The sequence below is a fragment of the Thalia democratica genome, chromosome 2 (genome assembly GCF_965202585.1).
Source record: "Thalia democratica chromosome 2, ktThaDemo2.hap1.1, whole genome shotgun sequence".
Lineage (NCBI taxonomy): Eukaryota > Metazoa > Chordata > Thaliacea > Salpida > Salpidae > Thalia > Thalia democratica.
This window is the reverse complement of record NC_139166.1, coordinates 40041162-40065879: the sequence shown is the minus strand read 5'-3', so window position 1 is coordinate 40065879 and position 24718 is coordinate 40041162. Positions and strand designations below refer to the sequence as shown.

The following is a 24718-nucleotide window of genomic DNA, read 5'->3' as shown; positions in this document are numbered from 1 at the left end:
TGTCCGAATTTGAATTATCATGTAACCAGTTTTTAGCTGGTAATTTTTTTACATGTGGCTATTATCACAAAAACACAATGTGCAAAATTTAAAACGATTTAAAGGAAGTTTGATGGAGGCACTTCTGATTTAATGTAATTTTGTATTTTTTGTAAGTTTTCTCGAATTTTTTTTATAAAAATAAAAAGTGCTTTCAAAAAACTTTTTTAGTTGTCTTAAATTGTACACAATGTGCTTTTGTGATAACTACTATGTGTAAGAAAATTTAGTTAAAAACTCTTAGGTCGCATTTTGTGTCCCATAAAATTTTTATTTGGGTTGTTTTCAATAAATCGAATGGTCCCAAAGTGAAAGTTTCTTTAAATCATCTAAAATTTTGCATAGTTGTTTTTTTATTGTATTTGCCAAAATGTAAAAAAATAGTAGCTGAAAACTCAAAGATCGCCATATATATAAGCACCCTAATGCACATAGTTATCAGAACTTAATCAGCCAACGGCTACACAGTTATTCAACCATGACAACTTAAGTAGAAACAAACAAAGTGATCAATTGGCATATCAACACCAGCACTCTGGCAACTCTGCTGCCTCAGCACATGTGCTTACATTAACCATATTTTTTTACTTAGGGGATGTTTTCAAATTGTGTTATTCAATAAACTATCTGCTTATTACTGTAGTAACATATTGATCTTAAAAAAAGTATTTTGCTACATGTGTTGAGTGTTGACCACTGGGTTTCAATCTTGAATTCAACTCAGAAAGTTTTTTAAAGCTGGAATTAAGATTCCTACACCATCAGGTATTTCATGGATAGTACACCACAGCCTCTTGTAATTAGATCTTTGTTGTTAGCTGTTGAATTAGGAGACATAGTAAAGGTTTGTTTTACATCTTGTTGACAAATCTAAAAAGACCTTCCATATGCTTTAAATAGCCTATTTACAACATTTTTTTATTTTTGAAAATGTATTCAAAGACAACACTTAAAAATTAAAATAACTTTGTGGAATACAAGTAATTTTTATCAATTAAAATAAAATGTTTAATATTGATTCTTGTTTTAAATTAAAAAATTTAAAAAGTTTTGTACTTTCTGTCAAAAAGAAAAAGTTGCATTTTAATGATTCCAAAATTTAATCTATGTTTGTTCTTTTTTACCAATCTACTTGTCTTAATTTTTATCATTTCAGATGTGTTTATTGTAGTAGAAGAAAGAATTAGACTAATGTTTTTCAACTTAATAATTTTATTATTAGTAAATTATTAATAAATTTTTTTATAGCAAGGAATTTGAGTACTTTTTATTGTAACTGTGATTTTAGTTAAAACAAAACTTTAATATTAAATTGTTTCCAACAAATTTATTTGCAATAAAAACAAAATTTAACTAATAACTTTTAATAGTAAAGCTTTATCAACAAAATTTTATTGCACACTTCTTAATCTAATATTCCTATAGACTTTCCAGCTCCATTCTTAATATTGACACTTAATTACTCATTCTAATAACAATAATAAATAAACTATGAGTCTTATGTTTTAAAAATTTATTATTTACATAATAAACAACACTTTAAGGAACATTTCTGTTGAGATGTTGTACTTTTCTTAATAAATCTTTGATATGAGTGAAATCATTTGTCAAGTTTTTAAATATTGATCAAGCTTTGTTTTAACTTATTGCTAGCAATAGTTTACATTATTTTTTCTTCTAGAAGTATGTTATTTTGTAGTTGTTTATTTATAAATTATACTGCTTAATGGTGTTTGCTACTTAATTTTTAAATAGCTAATTTTGGACTAACTTTGGTGGCAGTGATATCATAATTGGATTGTTTTTGTTTTGTTCATAACGTCGGCAGCACTTGCTTAGGGATTTGAAAATCAGAACATTTTTATACTACTATGTGGTTTATAAAGTTGAGATTTTAACCTTGTGAGTGTTAGCCAGGGGTAATTTTCAATAAAGGGTTAGGATTAGTTTTTATTTTTGTTTTGATTAACTAAAAATAAAAGTTCTATTTTTTTTTTGATAGATAGATTTATTTAATTTTTTAGCTAAAATGTAAATTTTTTCTTAAAAAACTTAAAGATAGGGCAGGTGGAATAACACATAATCAGAAAATGTTTATTGTTGCAGAGGGAAGAGTGAGTTCTGATGTTTTTCTACCTTAAAAAAACATTAAAAACAATAACAAAATAGTTCAGAGTTGCCACACACTCAGGGTAATCAGGGAAACTCAGGATATTTTGACTTTTTTTTAAACCAAAGGGTGACTAAGGGCAGTTTTAAAATTTTATAAAGTACATAGGATAGTTTTAAGACCTTTTAAATATCTCAGGGCAGATTTTTTCTAGATCTAGAATAAGATTTGATTGATCAAGTTTCAATATTTTGTTATTTTATATACCCAAATTTGTTCAAGAACAACATTGTTATTGATTTTGATATTTTGAATACAAGTGTTTAACTATGCGTTACAAACAAAGGTTAATTATTGTTTATAATGTTAGTTACTGATAAAATTAAGTAAAATTATATTGTTTTATATGTTGTTAATTGATGTATAATATTATTTTTTATAAGTTATAAACACTTTTTTTCAGTTAGAAATACTAAAAAGCGAGTATATAGACCAGGGTTTCCCAAACTTATTTCAAATGGCTTCTTTGAAGAAATAAAAAAAGTTATGGCCCCTTCAACAATATTACTCAAACTACCATTAGAAACTGTATCTTATTAATATAGGTTTTTGTAATTAATTTTGGTATTGTTTGGGAAAAGTTTTTTATTTTTATTTAACCGATAGCAGTAATTATTTATTAACAATAACTTCATCAAACAGTTCCTTACTAAGATAGTTTTTAATTTAAAGTTTATTTCGGTAATGTGTTTGTTTTTATACTCATTTCATTTGGATTTACTTTTACATACAAAAATATCATTATAATGTAAAAAATCTTCTAGCTTTTAAAAATTTGGTTTTATACACAGTTTTGAATTACTACGTCACATAATATATTTTTTCACTTTTATTTACTTAGTTGCATGAATGTGTTTTAATTCTGTTAGTTTAAAGTTTACTGAAAAAGGACTGTTGTCCGAAATCAACTTGAACTAAAGTATGCAATAAGCTTGTAGATTTTTTTAAACCATTGTTTGATTTTTTGTAACTATTGATGCAGGAAAAAATATCACAAGTAAAAATAATTGACTGTGTCCTAGACTGATTTGAGAATTGTGTATAAATTGTGTATAGACATTTCAAGAAATGCTATATATTTCTTTTTAATATACAAGCTGTTAATTTGTATAATAAGTTCTTTATAAAAACATCCCATAAAGTTTATTTCTATGAACACTTTTAAGTTTATTTGCATTCTTTATAAACTTAACTACATATGTTCAGTACACTGGGCCTGCAAACAACTTTTATTATAAAAATTTGCAGATTAATTATAAAAAGCTGCTGACCCCTGATCTATACTAAACTCAATAAATCTATCAATATCAATAAATCTATATAATTTTACTACGTTTTGCATTTATTTTTTTAAATGAAATAGTTTTATCTCTTAAAATACTATTCTTGATATAAAATTTAAATATTAATATTTAACTTTTTAGGTTAAAGAGTATATAACAGAAAAGAAGTTTTCTGTTGAAATATCAGTTGATGATGAAAGTAATAGCCTTTTGCACATAGCTGCAGCTAATGGTCACTATGAAATTGTCAGATTTCTAACAATTAATGGTATGTATCATAAAAACATCATCTAACTTATAAAAACTTTTTCATATAATTTTATTTTGCTCAGTTAGATGCTTTAATTTGTTTAGTTTTACATAATTTCTTCTTTACTTATGAGAACCCTTTATGTGCTATGATTAAAGTTAGACAACTAAAATGTTTCACAAAAAAATTCAAACTATTTTATACTGTATATAAAGTTGACTACCATGGTTATATTTAACTATCCACAAACTTTTTTTTATATAATCTCAATTGATTTGAACTTTAAACGTTGTATCTTATTAGTTTAGTAAACATCAAATGTAGAAGAATATATATGATTTTTGTTTTTTTTATTTAGAATATAAATGAACATGAGGTATAATTAGTTTGCTACAGAGAATTTTAAAACTTTTTTAAAGAATTTGAAAAAATCAGGGTGACCCAGGGTTGTTTAAGGTCTCGCAGGACAGTTTTTGGTGACTCAAGATAGCTTTTTGACTCAAAGAGTGGCCACCCTAGTATTATTACAGATTTAATAACAGTAATTTTTCAACTGTTTTATTAGTAAAGGATTATTGTGAATTTTATTATGTAATTACAAGTAAAATTCTGATAAGTATTTAAAGTCTGAAAAATAAATACTCATTTGCATATAACATTTGAGAAATTGAAAAGTGTAATCCTTAATATTCTAAGATTTTTAAAGTATTTAGTAACTAACAATTGATTAAAAACTATTTAAGTTTACTTACAATTAGTTTACTTATAGTAACAAACACATTTTAGTAAAATGAAGATAACAAAACTTATACAATTTAGTGTATTAAGAAAATAAAGAAACAGTATAATCAAAAACTATTTAAACTGCTTACACAAAATTGTTATTTTGATAATACACAAATAACTTTCTACAATTAAGAGATTGTTTTAAAATATTTGTTATTAAAGTTCTTAATTATATTTGATGTGCACAGTTTGTTTTAGAGCTAATAATTGTATTATAGGCCTTATCCACCCTAAAAGCTGCCTACCCCTATACTAAAAGATTTTTTGAATAAAATAATAAAGTTTTAGTTTACTTTTGAAGTATAGTTAGCTTTGTAAAAAGTTTCTCAATATAAATTTCGAATTTGTTGAAAACGCTTAGTTATTAATGTTGAAAATAAAATTACTGTTATTATAAATGGTTAAGTATGAATTTTATTTAAGGATAATATAACAGGAGCATCACTAGATAGAACAAATTTATATGGATGGACAGCTTTGATGCAATCATGTAGGTATGGACATAACAAATCAGCAGCTTATTTAATTAAAAGCAAGGCTAATTTGAATGCTACAAATATCATGGGCTTAAATGCACTTTCACTAGCAATATACGGAGGTTTTAATAAGGTTTGTTGTTATTGCTTTTAGTTTTATAACTTTTTTTAGGCTATTTGAATATATTTGTAATATTTTATTTATGATATATTTAAAATATCTGTTAAGAAAAATATTTATACATTAAAACTACTGTATATAAAAAATCAATAAATATACAAGCAACTCTATAGATAATAATGATAATAAGTGATTCTAAATTATTAAAGTTAAAATAATTTTTATAACCTAGTTTTGTTAATAAGTTGGATTACCAGTTAGACTATAAGGCCGATTGCAAGTAATTTTAAGGTAAAATTAATGCACCGTTTAGCCCTTTTTTTCAAGCAGTTTATAGAAAAAAGGTACTAGTAGGAAGCCCGCGACTGATGGAGTCGCAGGGGATATTTTCCAAGTGCAAAATCCTCTGTGGTTTTAGCAGGCCCGCGACTGGACAAGAATTTTATTCATTATTAAGCACATTTTTATATTATTTTAGACAGTTTTTTATCTTATTTTTTATTTTGTACTATAATAGACAAAATAACTTGTCATTTCAAAAACATTGAAAAAATTCAGAAAACCCAGAAATAAACTTTCTAAAAAATTATTGCAACCCTGTATATATAGTTTTTTAAAATATACACAACTCTCTTTTACAATTTGCTTACAATTGTTTCAGTTCTATTTACACCAGGTATCTAAGCAAAATTAAATGAAGTTTATTAAGTGATATATGAAAAACTTTACAAACATAAACATTTTGATGTTTTAAACAAAATAATTTAGTTAGTAAGCTTAAAATTGCTAATGTACAAGTATATTAAGTAATATATTTTTGATTAAAAAATATTATGATTAATGAGTCAGGGTTGTTGTCTTTATTTTTTTATCTTCTCAATTTCATATTTTTCTAAGCTGAAAAGGTTACTTTTATGTTATTAAAAAAATGTTTTCATAATTAGTGTAAGCAGAACCAAAACAATTGTAAGAAGTTTGAAATCAGTGGTTTTTTACTGAATTTTTTTTCATTATACCTATATCTATAAAAAAAAAGTACTATCTGTTTATTAAGAATAGTTCCGAGCAATAGATTTAAAGAATTCTACTATTGTACTTTAAATAACAAGCTGTAGAAATTTAGTAAGGTTTGTTTCTTTTTCTAATTAAGTTCTTATGCGTACAACAATGAAAAGTTTAAAAGGATAGAGTTAAAATAATTGAACTCGTAATGATCTTGAATGAAATGATCGAGTTTTAAATGATTGCATAGTAAACCATTCTAATGCTTATTAATTTTAAAGAAAATGACTTGCTTAAAATTAAGTTTATAAGTTTTAAATTAAGATAAATTTATAGATAAGCACTAGACTGCACGATCATCAGCAACAATCCACGCAACATTCTGCGACCTGGTTTCGCCCTCAATAACACACACCATACAGACATTGTAACGATGGATTGTTGTTTTAGTTAGCAAAAAGTGTTTAAGTATATTATAACTTGAGAGTCCGTTACTCTGTACAGTTACAACAAATTGACTTAGGTAAATAATTCACAACTCAATGTCTAATTCAATGCTAGTTTAAATGTGAGATTGTAGTTTACGCTAGTTAGATCAGTTAAGTAGTAGCAATATATTTTTCAATGCTAACAATCTACGTAACATTTTGCGATCTGGTTACGACCACAATTTATATTAATAGTAATAATTTAATTACAGTAACAAAGAGTATAATATTTAAAATTCAAAAAAAATATTTTAAAGATCACAGAAATGCTTCTATCAAATGAGAAGCTATCAATTGATGATGATACAACTGTGGCTTCATTTCTAACTCCAATACATATTGCTACTTACCAAGGTAGAGACGGTTGCTTGCGTAAATTACTAATCAGTGGCTGTCCTGCAAACCAGTATAACAAATATACCAAATTCACCCCACTTATGTTGGCTGCACTAACTGGTTAATTTAGGAAAATAATTTTTTTAAACACTACATTCAAAATTTTTGACCAAATAATTTTGTGTTAGGCCAGCTAACAATGGCAAGACTGTTAGTAGATAAAGGTGCTGAAACAAACTTCAAAAATAAGTTAGGAAAAACTGCTCTTGAAATTGCTATGGACTGTAACATGAAAGAAATTAGAGGCTATCTTGATAGAAAAACCACTGTGAAGCCAGAGCGTGGTATTTTATTAAGTATTTACAGTTTTCACATGTAGAATAATATGTTTCTTACGCTATTTGCAAACATAGAACAAAATATGTTCTTAAATAAACTTCTTTTATTGCAAGATTAAAAACAAAGTTCTAGTATTTTTGAATAATATTAGTTTTTTGATGTTACCATAATCTAGGTTTTAGTATAAATTTGTAATAAATATATTTTGTTATAAATAAAGGGTTGCTAAAAAACCAGGAATCGTGGAAAAACCTGGAATTTGACAATTTAGGCTAAATAAACTTGGAAAAACCTAGAATTTGAGAAATTTTGAAAAAAATCTGGAACTTTGAATAAAAATCACTAAAAAACCTGGAATTTTAAACAACTATTAGATGTTAAGTAGTAAAATTTCGATTTGACACAAACAATATATCGTTTAAATAATTTTTTTTTGTCTCCATCAAATTTATTATTATTATTATTATTTTTATTATTATTATTATTATTATTATTATTATTATTATTATTATTATTATTATTATTATTATTATTATTATTATTATTATTATTATTATTATTATTATTATTATTATTATTATTATTATTATTATTATTATTATTATTATTATTATTATTATTATTATTATTATTATTATTATTATTATTATTATTATTATTATTATTATTATTATTATTATTATTATTATTATTATCATTATCATTATCATTATCATTATCATTATCATTATCATTATCATTATCATTATCATTATTACTATTACTATTACTATTACTATTACTATTATTAGTATTATTATTATTATTATTATTATTATTATAAAACATATTTAAAGAAGCTTTAACAAATCGTTTCAATATTTTTATACTATTTAACTCCGTTTTTTACCTTATATTTAATTTCAAACTAAAAATAGACCCTAAAACATGTAATTTTAAAAATCTGGAAGAAGTTTTGAAAACTTGGAAAAATTTACCAAAACATTTGGCAACCCTGTAAATAGGAGTTTATTTAAACTTCTTATAAACAGTAAATAGTAAGCTTGACTATGATGTATTCTTACTTGAAAAAATAAACTTATCCGTTTACGTTTTTAAAAAGGTAATTAGGTCAGAAAAGCTATAGTTATTGTATAGTTTACTTCTTTTTAAAATTTCGATATTACTTCAAAATAAAATACAAAAGAGGCCGTGTTTAGTTAGTATTTTTTTACAACATTTAAAAATTCATATTGTTCAAAGTTAGAGTAAGATTATAAACAAAATTAAAAGAACTCTTTTTCTTAACTTTAATGAGCAATTTAAAAGTATTAAATGTCTATCTTTTTAAAACTTTTTGAGGGTGGTTTTGTTTATATTCTTACTTAAAATTTTCATTAATGCTTAATCAAATCAATCTTTAGTTGTTGAAAGAGGGGACAGTATTATAACAGCTGTTAAAAAGGGGGATCTTGAAAAGACATTGAAATTTTTGCAATTAGACACATCATCAGCAAACAAGGCCTCAGCAGATGGCGCGACTCCGTTGATGTATGCAAGGTTTTTTATTGGTTTTTTATTTAGACCTCTTTTTAACTACTAAAGTGCATACACACAGCATAACTTTTTTTGTACATTAGCTATTATCTGGTAAAATTTACTTGAATTAAATTTCGATTTATTTATGTGTCTTGGTACTTATTAAAAAAAAGTTTATTTCAAATATAATGTTTTGCTAAATGAGCCCATCAGTATAAATGAATCAACTTAATTTAAATTGAATTACTTGTTTAATCATTAAAATGCGAAGAAAAGCGTACTAGAATTACTCAAGGTTTAATAGACTTTTGCTTAAATATACATGCAAAGTAGTTCTAGATTGTATTTCAACAAAACTTTTTTAGTTAATATTTATAAATTGTTCAGTATCAATGGTTATGTTCGTATGATAGACTTACTTATATCACACGGAGCTGATATTGATGCAAGAGATTACGAAAACGGGTGGACAGCACTTATGCAAGCTACTTATTATGGGTTTTTTATACAATTCTACTTAACACAGCGCAATAAATAAAAGTTTTAATAATCTAAAAATCTTTGATTCATATAAAATATAATTTTAAAACTTTTATTTATTTAAAGAACTCATTAAATTTTTTAAACACCAGTTTTCATTTTGAATAACATAGTTTATAAAAATTTAATATTTAAAAAAGTATTAATAGTATTGTAATTTAAATTAAAAAGGAAAGATACAAAATTTACTTTTTTAGTTAAAAGTTATATATTCTTTTAAGTTATACTAAATGATATAAGGTTTATTACAATTTCTTACTTTTATATTTCTAACTAGCCTTCATTGGAAAATTTTTAATTATTATAGTAATACTTACATTATTGTTATTATTATTATTATTATTATTATTATTATTATTATTATTATTATTATTATTATTATTATTATTATTATTATTATTATTATTATTATTATTATTATTATTATTATTATTGTTGTTGTTGTTGTTGTTGTTGTTGTTGTTGTTGTTGTCATTATCATTATTATCATTATCATTATCATCATTATCATTATTCTGAAGGACTACATCTACGCAAAGATACTAAAAATTTTAGCTTTTGAAACTGGAATTTGTTTAAAAAACTTTTATGTAAGCGCTACACCTGCAGTCCTACTCAATCTGTCCTTTCGGATATTTTTATAGTCAAGAGGGACAGACTATTACATCACTGACTTTAGGAGTCAGCCATGATTTATTCAAGAAGAATAAGTCAGTATTTTTTATATAAATGTATTATTTTATAAAAAATCAGCTTTGTTTTACAAAATGTCTTGAATTAGTGTATTCAATTTTTAAACAAAATTTTGTAGAAAAATACTTACTGAAAAAATCAGACAATTACTGAGTTTCACAAACTGATCCACAAACTGATCCAACAAACTGATCCACAAACAAAGTACCACAAACTGATCTTCAAACTGATTCTTATTCGAATAGAATTGATTTAATTTTGGATTCAAGTAAACTCATTCCATTAGAATTAATTGCAATTATATATTTATAAGAATCACATTTTGAAAATCTGTTTGCAGTGAAACTCAGTAACTGTCTCAGGGTTGCCACAAAACCTGGACTCCTGGAAAAACCTGGAGTTTGATAAATTTTGAAAAAAAAATACACTAAAACAACTGGAACTTTGAACAAAAATACTAAAAAACCTGGAATTTTAAACAACTTTTTACTTGTTAAATAGTAAAATTTTGATTTGACATGAAAAATCTATCGTATAGATCGAAATTTCCTGTCATCATAAAAATTTTTATTTATTAAAAAACACATTTAGAGTAGCTTTACAGTTTCTTTTCAATTTTTATATACTACTTAATCCAGTTTTTTACCTTGAGCCTAACTTTAAAATAAAATAGACCCAAAATATGTACTTTAAAAAATCTAGAACAAATTTCTTAAAAACCAGTGCTGTCTGAATTTGTCAATATATATTTTTTTATACATGAATCTTCGTCCTGAATTGATTTCTTTGTTAAATATGTTTCAATTACATATTTAAACATTTTTCAACTACTAACAGAAAAAATGTTGTTGTCATTATTAAAGTTAAAGCGGAGCTTGAAATTTGCGAGGGGAATGCCCCGGAGTAGTGGTCACATTAATGGCCATGCTAAACCGCGGTGAAGGTTTTCTAGAAGGTAGCTTAGCTACATCTAGACTGGAAGGGGGTTTATAATTAGGGTCCATGTTAGATAAAGCTTTGAGTCTAAGGTATTTCAATCAATAAATAAAATCAATACAAGCAGAAATGATAAATAACGAATTTATTCAGCTTTATAATCAATACAAATCTAGGGAATTGCGAATTTAACCAAATATAAAACGTAGCAGTGTAATAATTTAAATAAATACAAGTCCTAATTAAATTGTATATAACAGCAGTTGAAAATTTATTTTACTTCAAACTGGAAACAAACTGCTGGGTTCCAATTCAACTACTCTTAGCTAAATATACAATTTTAATAATCTAATTTTTGCAGCTGTACCATTCAATTTAATTATAACAGGTCTCGCTTTGTCTTATGTAATATTACCGACTCCATACAATAAATTAAATTCATTAACATTTTTTAAAACTAAATTTCTTGATTAATTTCTAGATTCATTTTACTTGATTCAAGCCTAATTATTAGTTGAGTTTTCAGCTATGTTGTGCATTTTAACATTAAGAGCTTTCTTGTATTTTAGTTTTTGTACATTCTAATCATCAAACTTTTCTGCTTTTAGAATCAACTTGTTTTTTACGTCTGTGAGAAATTGTGTTGGCTTGTTTGAATGCACTACTTTTGCATAGTTTAATAACTTCGTTTCAAAACTATTAAGTTGAGAAGTAAACTTATTTTTGAACTTCTGAACACTTTTTTATAAATTATTATTTTTTTCTTCTAAAGACTTTAATTTGCTGTTTTGAATCAAATTTTTTCCACATTTTCACTCTTCTTTTCTTAAACTTACGATACTTTGTTCAAGGAATTAACTTTACCTTTGTGCTCATTTTTGAGTTTGAGTAAACCATCTTCAAATGGTTAGAACTTTCTGTTTTTCTCTTTCTAAAATTTCTTTTAAAGCTTTTCCGACTTTGTAGGACTCAATTAAACACATGATTTCTTCTTCAGTTGACATCGAGCTGAAATTTATTTAACACCTTATTTCTCTTATCCAAATCGACTTATTTAATTAACTTAAAAAAAAAACAAGTTAAACTTAAACTAAATATAAATAAAAGTTGACATAAAATTAAAATTAACTTGAATTAAAATTAAATGGACTTATTTAAGTTAAATTAAAGCTAAATTAATAACAAATTATTTGTAATTGAATTAGATTTGAACTAAAATTGATTAGAATTAAGATTAAGTTTAGATAATTTATAAAAAAATTCAATTAGATACAAATTAACATGGAATTGAAATAAAAATATATTAGGTTAAAATTAAATTAATTATGATAATAACATAGTAATTCTTTTTATTTGTAGTATTTGAAAAAATAACTTAATTAAATATAAACTGACTTTGACTTAATCAAAAGTTATATTAGTATAAGGCAAAATGAAAATTGTAGAAGTAAAAAGATTAAAAATGAACTAAATAAAAAAAGTGAATGTTATTAAGTTAGAAACTTTCCAAGTTAGAAACGTGCAAGTTATAAAAGTTTAGTTTAAAATGAATATGAGTTACTAATTTAAAAGTTAAATATGTTCTTTTCTCATTATTGATTAAAATAACTGCAATAGTCTCTACTGGGTAGTAAAATAAAAACTAAAGGCATTTAAATAATAGAAAAATAAAGTTTTAATATACTAAAAATTGAAAAGTTTTTAATCAAATTTAGCTAATGGTTTTTGATTTAATCTAGAAAAACTCAAGCGGCTACTAGGCTAATTCAAGCTGGTGCAAATGTTGGTTTAAAAACTCATAATGGAGTCACTGCATTTGATATGGCTATGTTAATAAGTGAGCTTTTTTCACACAATTGTATCTGCATAAGTAGTAGTAAATAATTTGACCAAATGAGCTTTTAAGATTAAAAAAAAAAATTGCTTAAACTCATTTTTTGAACGCATTTAATATCTGGCTAGTTACATGTTAGAAAAATATAAGTAGTTGAAGTTTTCATGTAAATTTCAGCAAAACCTCAACACTTTGATAATAAAGTTTCAACTAAAAAAACAAAAAAATTAGATTTGAATGACACAACACTTTTCCGGTTGCTAGCAGAAAAAGCAATGATCCACAGTTTCAACGAAGAAGACAAGCAGCATGACACCCAAACTACAAAAGCATGGCAAACAAATAACAATAACCATCAAATGCGTGCTGACTTAGTTGGATCACAACAATCCATTAATAAATTAAATAGTTAGTATTGCAGTAGATTTTTATAGAAAGTATTGTAGTTAAGTCATTTTGAATACTTAGATTTTTTGTATAGATTATTAAAACTACCTTTAGTTTCATTAAGTTTATTCATGCTAGAAAAAGTAATTTGATTAGTTTTAATATTTGCTGTTGAATTTTTTTTTAAATATATTATTGCTTACTAAGCATACTTAAGATAAGTTGTGCACTTTTTGTGTAAAAATTAAAGCTTGTTGTTTTAAGAAGTTAGTAGTGCATATATTTTAATTTAGACTTTTTTTTACAAGTTATTTTATAGTTTGTAGAACTCTTAACCACGGGGTTGTCACACATTTAGGCCATTCAGGCTAATTTCTTAATCAAGTAAAGCTTAAATTATTATATGATGATTTGTTGTAAATAGTTATTTGATTTACTAGTTTTGCATAACCATCAAATAGTTTGAAATTTAACGTTTAAGAAATCACTTTTAAAAAATAATGTAAATGTTATTATAAAAAGAAAAATACATTAATAAGTTTAAACTTAACTGTTTATTATTCGTGATAGAACTTATCTAAACCACACGACCATCAACAACAATGCATGTTACATTCTGCGACCTAGTTTTGTCCTGGAATCCTGGAAAAACCTTGAAATTCACAATTTAGGTTAAAAAAACCTGAATAAATTTGGAATTTGAGAATTTTTGAAAATCTGGAATTTCGAATTAAAAAACACTAAAAAACCTGGAAAAAAAGTCTGGAATTTTAAAGAATTTATACATGTAAAACAACTAAATGTTTGTAAAATATGAAAATTCTATCATATAGATAAAAAATGTTTTTATTATAAAAATTTTTTTTAACTTATTTTAGTTAGCTTTACAGTATCTTTTTAATGTTATATTATTTAAAAAAGTTTATACCTTAAATTTAATTTCAAAATAAAAATTGAGCAAAAAACTTGTACTTTTAAAAACCTGGAAGAAATTCGGAAAACTTGAATAAATTTCACAAAAAACATTTGGCAACACTGTTTTAAGTATAGTAGTAGTTGGTAATGATAAATAGTTAAAGATATTTTTTAATTACTAAAGATAAATAATAATAAATACTCATAAGTATTTTAGTTATCAATAGTACTTAGTAAAAAAGCTATTTTTTGTTGATTGTAATTAATACGAGCGTACCAGATATCTTGCCTAGTGAACAATGTATTGAACGTTGCATGGCAAAAGACAATGCTGACGTCACTGATCAATACCAGCAAGCGGTTGCTTCATGCGAAAGCATCATAGACCGTTTGTAGATTGAAAATTGCAATTTTTTAGGTTGTGACTGACTGATAAGTCCTAATGAGGACGACACCGGTCTCAGTCTACCGAAGCTATTGTCTGATGATCGAATTGGTATGATCAACCCTCTTGTAAACTTGAGCTTGTCTCACGGCATACGAGACTCCAGGCTTCTGCTGTGCAGACTTTCGCCGATGTTTTTGTTGTACTTAGTAAAAATTAATAATAATTAGTACCTTTAAATAAAGTAGTAATTACAGACTAGCCAGAAAACCTGGAATGTGACAATTTTGACTTATAAAAAAACAGAAAAAACGTAGATTTTGAGAAATTATGAAAAAAATATCTGTATTTTTGGACAAAAAACCGAAAAGACCTGGAATTTTAGACAATTTTTACATGTAAAGTAATTAAATTTCGATTCGACACAACAAATCTGTCATGTAGACCAATTTTTTTTTTTGTTTTTGTTTTTTTTATTAAAAAACATATTTAAAGTACCTTCACAATATTTTTTCAATGTTGTTTTACTAATTAAGACAGTTTTTTACCTCAAAACTTGATTTTATATTGTTCAGACCCAAAAACTTTTGTTTTCAAAAATCTAGAAGAAATTTCTTATAAACCTTTGACAACCCTGTAAAACTTATCAGGCAGACATATTCACGATAAGTTGTTGTTGATTGTCTTGTGGATCACTATTATGCTAATTGTGAAGGCATGAAAAAAATCTCGAAATTACCAACGATGGCCAAAAACATTACTACTATTCATAACAGCAAATCAAGCTGGCAGCAAACGGGGGCTTTGGTCTAAAATGTCTAGGACCATGAAGGGAATGAAAATTACAAAAACTTTGAAAAGTTTTACCAATAACAAAAAAAATCTGAACAACTTTGAAGAAACATTAATAGCTCCAGATGAAAATGATCTAAAGTGTTTGTAAATTTAAAGTAGTTGAGTAAATATTTTACAATCTAACAAGTTTTAAATATTTCTTTTTAAGATATGTGATAAGCCTACGAATAAAACTTTATTTAGTTTTTTTTGAAATAGATTATTTGTTACAGCTAAAACACTCAATTGACGTCTTAAAGTACTTAAAAATACTAAAAACGAATATTGATTCTAAGATAATTTAGCTAAAAATGATTAACTCATTTAAAAAATAGATAACTCCAAAACGGACACAGTTTGCACAGTTGTTCCATATGAAGTTGTAAGTTTTGCTTTTGTAAACTTTATAAGTATATTAAAAATGTTTTAAACAATGTATCTAGTAACTACTTTAACTAAAATTTTTGTAATATCGTCACAACTAATGTTAGCATTTATGTTAAATAAAGACATTTTGTTAATTATAAAGAATTTAAAAGTTTTTTTTAAAGAATTAAAGTTATTTTGACCTTAATTTTTTTTTCTATCACTATCATTTGTTTAGTTTTAATTTTATTTGTTACTCCTTTTATTCCTTATAGTTACTTTATTTTATTTTCAAAGTACTATTAACAAGGACATAAAATATTGTACTTAAAATTTACTGATGGTATACTTGCTACCAGGGTTGCCATAACTGACCATGATTATATACGATTTTGAATATAGCAAATATAATTGATATTATTTCTTACACTTTTGTGCATTTAGTCTTAAGAAATTAGGTGCGAAAATTTAAGTTAAACAACTGCTGGTTTAAAGTAAACTTAAGTTATAACGGCCACACTAAAAAAATAATGATTATATGGCTCTATGATCATCGTCACAATAAAAACTATGTTTGTTGCTGTACGAAATTTACTGAGAATCTAATGTTGTCTAAATAAACAACTAGAATTTACATAACTTTAGACTTAACGTGTAGCTATTTAAACGTATAGTTATAATTTTAGTTCCACGTTTGTTAAAGTTTTGAAAACTTTCGAGTGTTTACTTGAATCTTAATAAATAACTAAAAGTAATTAAAAAAGTATCTAGACGTATAAATCTTAATTCTATCAATAATTTAAAGCTTTGAAATAAAAAAAATATTTTAGATACTAAATCTTCAGTAATTATTAGGTGTTTAATATTGTTTGCTAATAACAGATTTAAACGAAACAATTAAGTTGGGAGTAGTGATCTACCGGATCTAAACAAATAAGATCTAGATCTGTTTTCCAAATTGAGATCTAGCCCTGTGTATTTTCAAAGAACTTTTTGTTACAGATTTAGTCTAAATACTTTATTTTCGTAATAATTGTTTTGTTTTGAATGGAATAATTGATTTGGTACGGATTCGACCGTAATTTTAGGTAACTATTTAAAAAAATCTTGAGTCCAGTAGATCACTAGTTAGAGTATAACATCACAATTTAAGAAGTAATCAATTTGTTTTTGTATTTATTCAAGTACTTTTAATTTTTTGTTATTTTGGTTATATTGTTTTTTATACAACAGACATACAATGGAGCACCAACGGCCCATGTTCCTAAAGATAAGTTATCACCAATAGTTCCTCCCTTCCAACAAAATACAGGTGTTGATCAACAAACTATGAAAACTCAAAGGAAATTGTCAAGTAGCAGTAATAGAAATAATAACAGTCTAAACTCTAGTGGCGAGGTATTTGTTTAGTACAATATTGATATAAGTTTTTAAACCTTTTTTTTTTGAATATTACAAATTTTTTCACTTCTAAAAGTTTTTTTCTTATAAATAGATTTAAACCGGAATTCTTTGTAAAAGTTATGTTGAACGTTTTACTTTTATCGATTTTCAATAAAATAATTCTTCTTAAAAAATAAAAATATAAAAAGTGATTAACATAACAAGTTTACACTTAATTTTTTTAAGTATACATGAATCATTGATACAGGGCTGCCGCTCACTCAGGCTAACTCAAGCTAGTTTAATTTTTGCTATATAACTCAAAGTAATTTTGACATACAGTTTTTTAAGTTGTGACGTAGAATATCATATTTTGATTATTTTAACTTCTGCTATTTAGGATTTGTGGATTTTAAGCATTGAAGCTTCATTATATTCTTTTATCTTTTATAATCATGATAAGTCTTTTTATCTTTTCAGCGCCTGCCACTACTTTAATAACTAATTATAATCGTTAAGTTTATAGGGAGGTCCAAACATTACACAATCTTAGCTCTTACTTCAAAATTTAAAATAAACTATAATTTACTTTTTGAGAACAAATGATTTGTTGTGATTGTAATATTTTTATCTTCTAAATTATTATTTTTTAATATTGAGGTAAGGTTTGTTTTTAAACACTTGTAAATTTACTGTGCCACAAAAATACCTCGCGTTGCCACTGGTACCAACCAGGCACGTAGCTTGGTACGTTTCTGCAAATCTGCAAATCTGCAAATTTAGTCTTTCCCATCGAGTCCTAAGACTCGGCCCTAGTAACAGCACCGCAAAATTTTTTTTGTACGACTCTTAAATTCAGTTTTAGATATGCTTTTTAGCATTTCTCTAAAGTACATGATTCAATCATTTCCGATTTGTCTGACGTTATTTTGCAACATGGCACCTCGCTTGCTAGTTCGTTTGCAGGTATAGCAAATAGTTTTTGTTTATTGTATATTGCGTACTTTTTGCTTTAAAGGTTGCAATCAAAGTTCTCGACTTAAAAAGGAGAATGATTCAATGATAAATTTTTTAAATTTTATTACAATACAATGTTTCACTCGTTTAAAAAAAACGAGATCTTCAGTTGTTTAAAATCTTATTCAAAAAGAATTTATTGTATATAAAGAATATAGCAAAACACATTTAATTATTATTTATTTAAGTACTTTCTACTAATACTTATCAGTGGCGTCGCGTGGTCTTTTTTTAGAAGGTGCTGCATATTGACATTGTCAAATTAAAAAATCCCCTAGTTTGAAACATTTAGATTAAAAACATAAAGGAAATATGAAGAAATAACAAATTTTTCGGAAAAAAAAGTTGAACATATTCGTTTGATTAAATAATAAATAAAATATTAAAAAGTAATAAAATAAAAACACATATCTTATACCCATGTATATCATCACCCTTTCTTATAGCTACTTTTATTTTTATATATGTCCATGTAAGTTTCTGTATTTGCACAGTTATAAATTTACTAACTTAATTTTATGACTTGTCTAACTATTAATAAAAAACAAAAAAATTGTGCAAGTTACTTAAAAAACGAGGTTGCCCCTGCTCGAGTTGCCCCTGCTCGAGTTGCCCCTGCTTGAGTTTTCCTTGCTTGAGTTGCCCCTGCTCGAGCTTTTCCTGCTTGAATTGCCCTGCTCGAGTTTTTCCTGTTCGAGTTGTTCCTGCTCGAGTTGCCCTTGCTCGATTTTTCCCTGCTTGAATTGCTCCTGCTTGAGTTTTTCCTGTTCGAGATGTTACTGCTCGAGTTACCCTTGCTCAAGTTTTCCCTGCTTGAATTGCTTCTGCTCGAGTTTTCCCTCCTCGAGTTGTGCCTGCTCGAGTTGTGCCTGCTCGAGTTGTGCCTGCTCGAGTTGCTTCTGCTTGAGTATTCCCTCCTCGAGTTTCTTCTGTTCGAGTTCAATTTGTCTTATTGTTCTCGCGTTGTAGTAATTTTTAAACAACGATCATGATTTAATTCACATGGTGCTGAAAGTTCATGCAGCTCTAGAATTCAACTTTTCAACATTTTTTGTATTGAAAACTTGTAAACATTTAAGATGCAGCTGACACAGATTGAGCTTGCAGCTCCAATTTTACGAACATTTTGAACGTCAAATATAAAATTTGAAAAAATAGAATCTAGCAGGGAAATTAACGACGTTCATGTTCACATTTGGCTGTATTTTTTGTACAACTTCATGGTAACATAACTTCATTTTTTTAAGGTAATATAAAACTTTTTATATCATTTCAAAGCTCAATTCCTCAGCTTTAAAATAAAGTTACTTTGGCGTAGTTTTGGGTTTTACAGTTGAAGTAGGGGCATATTTAAAGCAGCGTGTTTTTAGGCTTAAAATCAAAAAAAAAAAAAAAAGCACATTTTTTCAATTTTTAGGTGGACGTTCCATCCCACGCGACGCCCCTGATACTTATTAAAACTATATCTTGGTATATAAAACTAAAATAAAACTGAAATAAAATTACATTGTAGTCAGTACTTTAAAAGTTTTTTAAATATAAAATGACGTTATAATTGAGTGTGGATTTAGAACTTATAAATTAACTAAGTGCTGAAGCTAAAAAACATTACTATTTACCTAGCATGTAGCTTGGTACGTTTCTGAACAATTTATGACACAATGACACCAGAGATAGTATAAATTGCCCTGTACCCTCTATTACGTCATCATGCGTCGTTCCTGTTGTTTTTTGTATTTTGCAGATTCGTAACTATTTCATACCAACATATGGTGGCTAATTTTAAATCATTGTTTTCTTATACCTTAAAGCTTTTATTTAAAATACAGCTGTTTTTAAACTTTACAAGCAACAATTTATTAACTTTAGTTTTAAGCAGGGACGTGGCTTGGTACGTTTCTGCAAATCTACAGAAACGTATACTTATGTGCGAAAAAACTTGCTTTTGTTTCAGCTTGAAAAGACTCTGCTTTCTTAGCTTTTAGTGTTCATTTATGCTTAGTTATGCACTCCTGAGAGATAATTTTGACGAACATTTACTCTTTATGTACTCTTTAGCATTTTTAGTGTCGTAAAAAAATTGAACGAATTAAATACATCCAAATTGTAATATTTAGCGCGTTAAAGCTTTGTTTTGTCAAAAAGCTATAATGCAAAATTAAACCTATTGGAAGCTGTAGCTTCAAAAATCAAAATCATACAATTTTATGTTACAAAAATTTGCATAACTTGTTGTTACTATTGACTACGTTAAATGTTTGATTTTATACGTTTAAATGTTTGAATGAAAACAATATTAATGTTTTTGAGTTAAATTGTGATTTTTTTAATGAATGTTTTCTGGGTTTACACAAGTGGCATGACATAAAGAGTCATGTGGGGTGTGGAGCAAAATAAATTGCCTTGTATACAGTTATCACTCGTACTTCAACATTCAATTTTTGATGTATTAGCATAAGTGCATATTTTCAGATTAAATTCAATAATATTAGAGGTAGTTTAAATTGCTGTGTTACCGCCATGACGTGTTATTTCAGATGTTTTAGTTTTTGCAGATTCGTAACTTTTTTGAGCTAGCTACGTCCCTGGTTTTAAGTAAAGTTTCTAAACTATGTGGTTATAATATTTTTTAAATTTTTTAAATAAATCTTTTTCTTTATAGAAGCACATTATTTTCAGAACTTTATTCATAAAGTTTTTATAACTTAAAACTTTTTAATTTTATTGTCAACACTTTCAAATTTGTCAAAAAATTTCAAATAATTCAAACGAGATTCGCAAATGAAAAATAAAATATTAGAAACAAATTTTACCATTGTTTTGACAAAAAAAAAGTAATTATTCTCCTTACAATTAAGTCAAGAACTTTTATTTTAATTTCTTAAGTAAAAAATACACAAAAAAATTTTATATTAAATTTTTTTCACTTTTAAAAATCTTATGATTTTAAATTATTTACGAAACGTTTGTTAACAAATTTATATACCTAGCTACAAAAAACTTGTTAAAGTTTGAAATATTTTTATTGATTTATATACTTTCAGTAAACTTTTATAAAAAAAAAAAAGATTTCACGTCAATTTATTCAACAAACTTTTTACTATTTTTTTAAAAACTGAAAAGGTTTTATTTTGTTCTGTAAATAGTTTATATTCATTCGTTTATAATAAGAAAATTACAAAACCTTTGTAAAACAGTTCATGGCAGCCTCCAAGGCCATTATAACAAAATATTGTTTTATTAAAATTTAACAAGTAAATATTATGATGAAATAGTAATTATGATTTTCAGTCTTCAGTGAGCCGTAATATCGTTCGACCTATTAAATTTCTTCACACCAGTCCAAACTCGTCCACTGGAGGTCGTCATTCTGCTAGTTTACTGACATCATTTTCATCACGTAAATCACAAAAGTCTGTACGAAGCTTAGGTAACCCAACAACAACGATTCGGCCTATTTCTAGAGGAGGAAAATCAGGTTTAATTTTATTGTAAAAAGCAGTTTTTGTTATTTCAAATGTATTCGTAAATAAAGCTGATTGTTAAAGAAAGTTGCTTTTAATAGATGACCGATATTCAGACACAGTTATTAGCAAAATAAACAAAAGGGAACAAAGAAAGAGGTTTGAGTGTTGAAATTATTGCAGATTCTTTGTTAATTAAGTTTAATACTTGGTTCTTAAATGAAACTTATATGTTATGTACTACATTGTATGTTTTAATTATTGTAATTTGACAGAAATCATTTACTAACTGACAGTAGAAGAACCAGAAATTTCCAGCAAGTTTGTTTTTTTTGTTTGTTTAACAACAAATCTAAATTTCTAATGAACAAAAAACTAAAGTGAGTTAATTTTATAATTTTTGAGTAATTTATAACTGTGTTTCAAAGTAATTAGTATATTAATTTATAAATGAATGCGTATTATTTAATTTTAATTTTTTTTTACTTATTTAAAAAAAAAATTAGAAACAGGTAGGTACAGATGCAAAGGAAGAGATAATATCGTTGAATTCTTCAAATTCATTTGTATCAAGTCATTCCAGTTCAACTTTGACACCACCGCCTCCTTCAACTTGTAATAACTCCAGTATTTTAATTTACAACAGTGATAAAATTTACCGTGAAAAAACAGTTGAAAACAAAAAAGTTCCCGAATCTTTCCTTGACGAGGAAGGTAAGTGTCTTTTTAAAGTATATATCTGATAAATTCTAAATCAAGCATTATTTTATTATATTAAGTATAATAAATTGTTAAGTGCTCACTTCTCAAATAATATTGTTCGCAGATGAAATCAAGATTATTTTAAGAAAGCTTTCATTAGAAAACTACCAATCAATTTTTGAGGAACAAGAAATTGATATGGAAAGCTTTTTAACCTTAACACAACAAGATTTGTGTGAATTAGGTATAACTCAAGAGCTTTCAAGACAGCAGATATTAAGGGTTATTGATAAGATGAATACGGGTGGAAAGTTATAATTTTTTATGTAAAACATAAAGAAAACTGAGTAGTGCTTTTAAAACATTTACTTGAATTTTTAAACGTAATGATTTATCATGGACTAAAGAATCTTATGATATCTTATCTAACGAGTTTTTTAGTAAAAAACAATAGATTTCAAATAACAAAACCTTAACTACAGAAATGTAGTCACAATCTAATTTAATATGCAGATTAATTATTTTTCAATTTCATTAAACTTTTCTTAACTAATTTTTGTTCAGCATTTTGCTTTCGTATATATTCAAGTCTATTTTTTAAGAATACAATGTAATATAAGTCATTTTCAGGATTACCTATATAATGTTATGTTATCCTTAAGATTTTTTTAAGTCCAGTAATTATGTTTTTAGTAGCTATTCAAGATTTGCTCATTTACAAAAAAAAAACTAATAGGTTCTAGTTGTTTATAGAATTATTTAACGACTTGATTTTTTACACCCAACTAGAATCTAATTTAGTCAAGTAATTTCTTAAACTGCCGTAAATATTATGTTTTGCTTTTATGTGTCTTGTGAACTCTACCTGAACCAAGAGGTTTCTTTTCATTTTAAAGTATTTTTTTCAATTGTGCTAAATTTTGAAGTTTACTTTTTTTTCTTCTACAATCTATAAAAATTCTTATCTTTGATATAGCTTACTAGGAAGAGATGGCTAGGAAATCTCCGGTATAATGATGTTTTTTAATGCCGTTTAATAAACGTTTCGTAAAATTAAAATATATTATATGATTACAATAAATTTTGAATGGAAAATCGGTTGCCCTAAAAAAAAATATAAATCAAAGTTTTATCTGAGTAAATAACAAATAATTGTTTTGAGTTTTAAACCCATAAAAATAATAAATTTAAATATAGCTTCTTAACAAATCATGTACACTTTTAATAGTTAGTATTAGTCCTTCTATACATATACTTATAAATTGTAATTTACTTATGTTATGTAGTTTTCAAGACGTATAGGAATATAAGCATGTTATAAGATCGCCTAAATGATTATTTAAAGCAATTAATCAAAAGTAAGAATAGTCGAAGTAGTGTGACATCATTATGATTACTGTACTGAAATGTACAATGTACATAATATTTGTTTTATTTGATATTAATCTTTAAGAATAAGTTTTGTTTAATTAAACAACAACTTTAATATTAATTTCTATTACCAAATACAAAATGAAACTTATTTAGGTTGAAGTATATCTTAAAATATTGTACACAAAGACCACGTTTTTCATTATTGATTAAAATGTGTTATAATAAAACTTTATCTTTTTTAAACTAGTTTTGACGGGTAGGATTTGTGTTTATGATTTTTGTGCTTTATTTTACTACGACCAAACAGCAATCAAAATAGCAGTGTACACATAGATTAATAAAACAAATAAGTAGACATGAGTTATTAAGTAAGTTAACACAGAGAAAAGTCCAAATATATATATATATTACTTTGAATTCTAATTATTGCAAATTGTAATAGTTAACGTTGTTAGATGCAAACCCGCTAGTCTACAAAAATAAGTTTGACCATTTTTAAATTATTGTTAGCATTTAATGCACGAGTATGTTTCGTTCGGATCATTAATAGAAAAAACCGTTTAAGTATGACATACTGCAGGGTTCATACACACTTAATCTAGTCTAATTTCTTGATATTATTTTAAAATCTGTTTGTAACAATAAATCAGGGTGAACACACACAATTAAGTTTTTTTTGAAATTTTAGAAAATCTCAGAGAGACTCAAGATAACTCCGAATATTTTGAATGTGATAAGCATTTTAAAGTTTAAATTAATAATTGTCTTCATTATGTTAAACAAAAACAGTTTAGAGATATAAAAGATTAACTATGCGTTACAAAGGTTAAACATTGTAAATAATTTTGGTTACTTAAAAAGTTAAGTAAAACTATATCGTTTTATACGTCGTTATTTCACGTATTGTACTGTTTGTTATAAGTACTTGTTTTTGCTTTCCGACAAAATATTATCTTGGAAGAAACGTTCAAGGGTATCCAAGTGGTGAGTAGTGATGTACCGGACTCACTATCCGGGTCCGGCCGGATATTGCCATTTTTGTCTGATATCCGGATCCGGCCGGATTCTAATTTGAAAAAA

The 24718-nt window shown here is 25.9% G+C and overlaps 1 protein-coding gene across 3 annotated transcripts; it reads left to right on the top strand.

The window, feature by feature from the left end:
- The first annotated feature begins 706 nt into the window (after positions 1–706).
- On the top strand, positions 707–23204 carry LOC145849723 (ankyrin repeat and SAM domain-containing protein 6-like). 3 transcript variants are annotated; one of them, XM_082954756.1, is made up of 17 exons: positions 707–883; positions 3634–3760; positions 4965–5137; positions 6873–7071; positions 7140–7292; positions 8694–8829; positions 9196–9306; positions 12717–12814; positions 13043–13219; positions 15275–15433; positions 15668–15714; positions 16932–17096; positions 21390–21576; positions 21664–21721; positions 21838–21883; positions 22069–22276; positions 22389–23204. In XM_082954756.1, the coding sequence occupies exons 1-17, from the start codon at positions 812–814 to the stop codon at positions 22580–22582; spliced, it is 2310 nt and encodes a 769-aa protein (XP_082810882.1). In that variant the 5' UTR covers positions 707–811; the 3' UTR covers positions 22583–23204. The 3 variants fall into 3 exon arrangements, with proteins under 3 accessions (XP_082810882.1, XP_082810883.1, XP_082810881.1); XM_082954757.1 differs by having other exon boundaries at positions 7140–7295; positions 8694–8820; XM_082954755.1 differs by having other exon boundaries at positions 7140–7295.
- The last annotated feature ends 1514 nt before the right edge of the window (positions 23205–24718 follow it).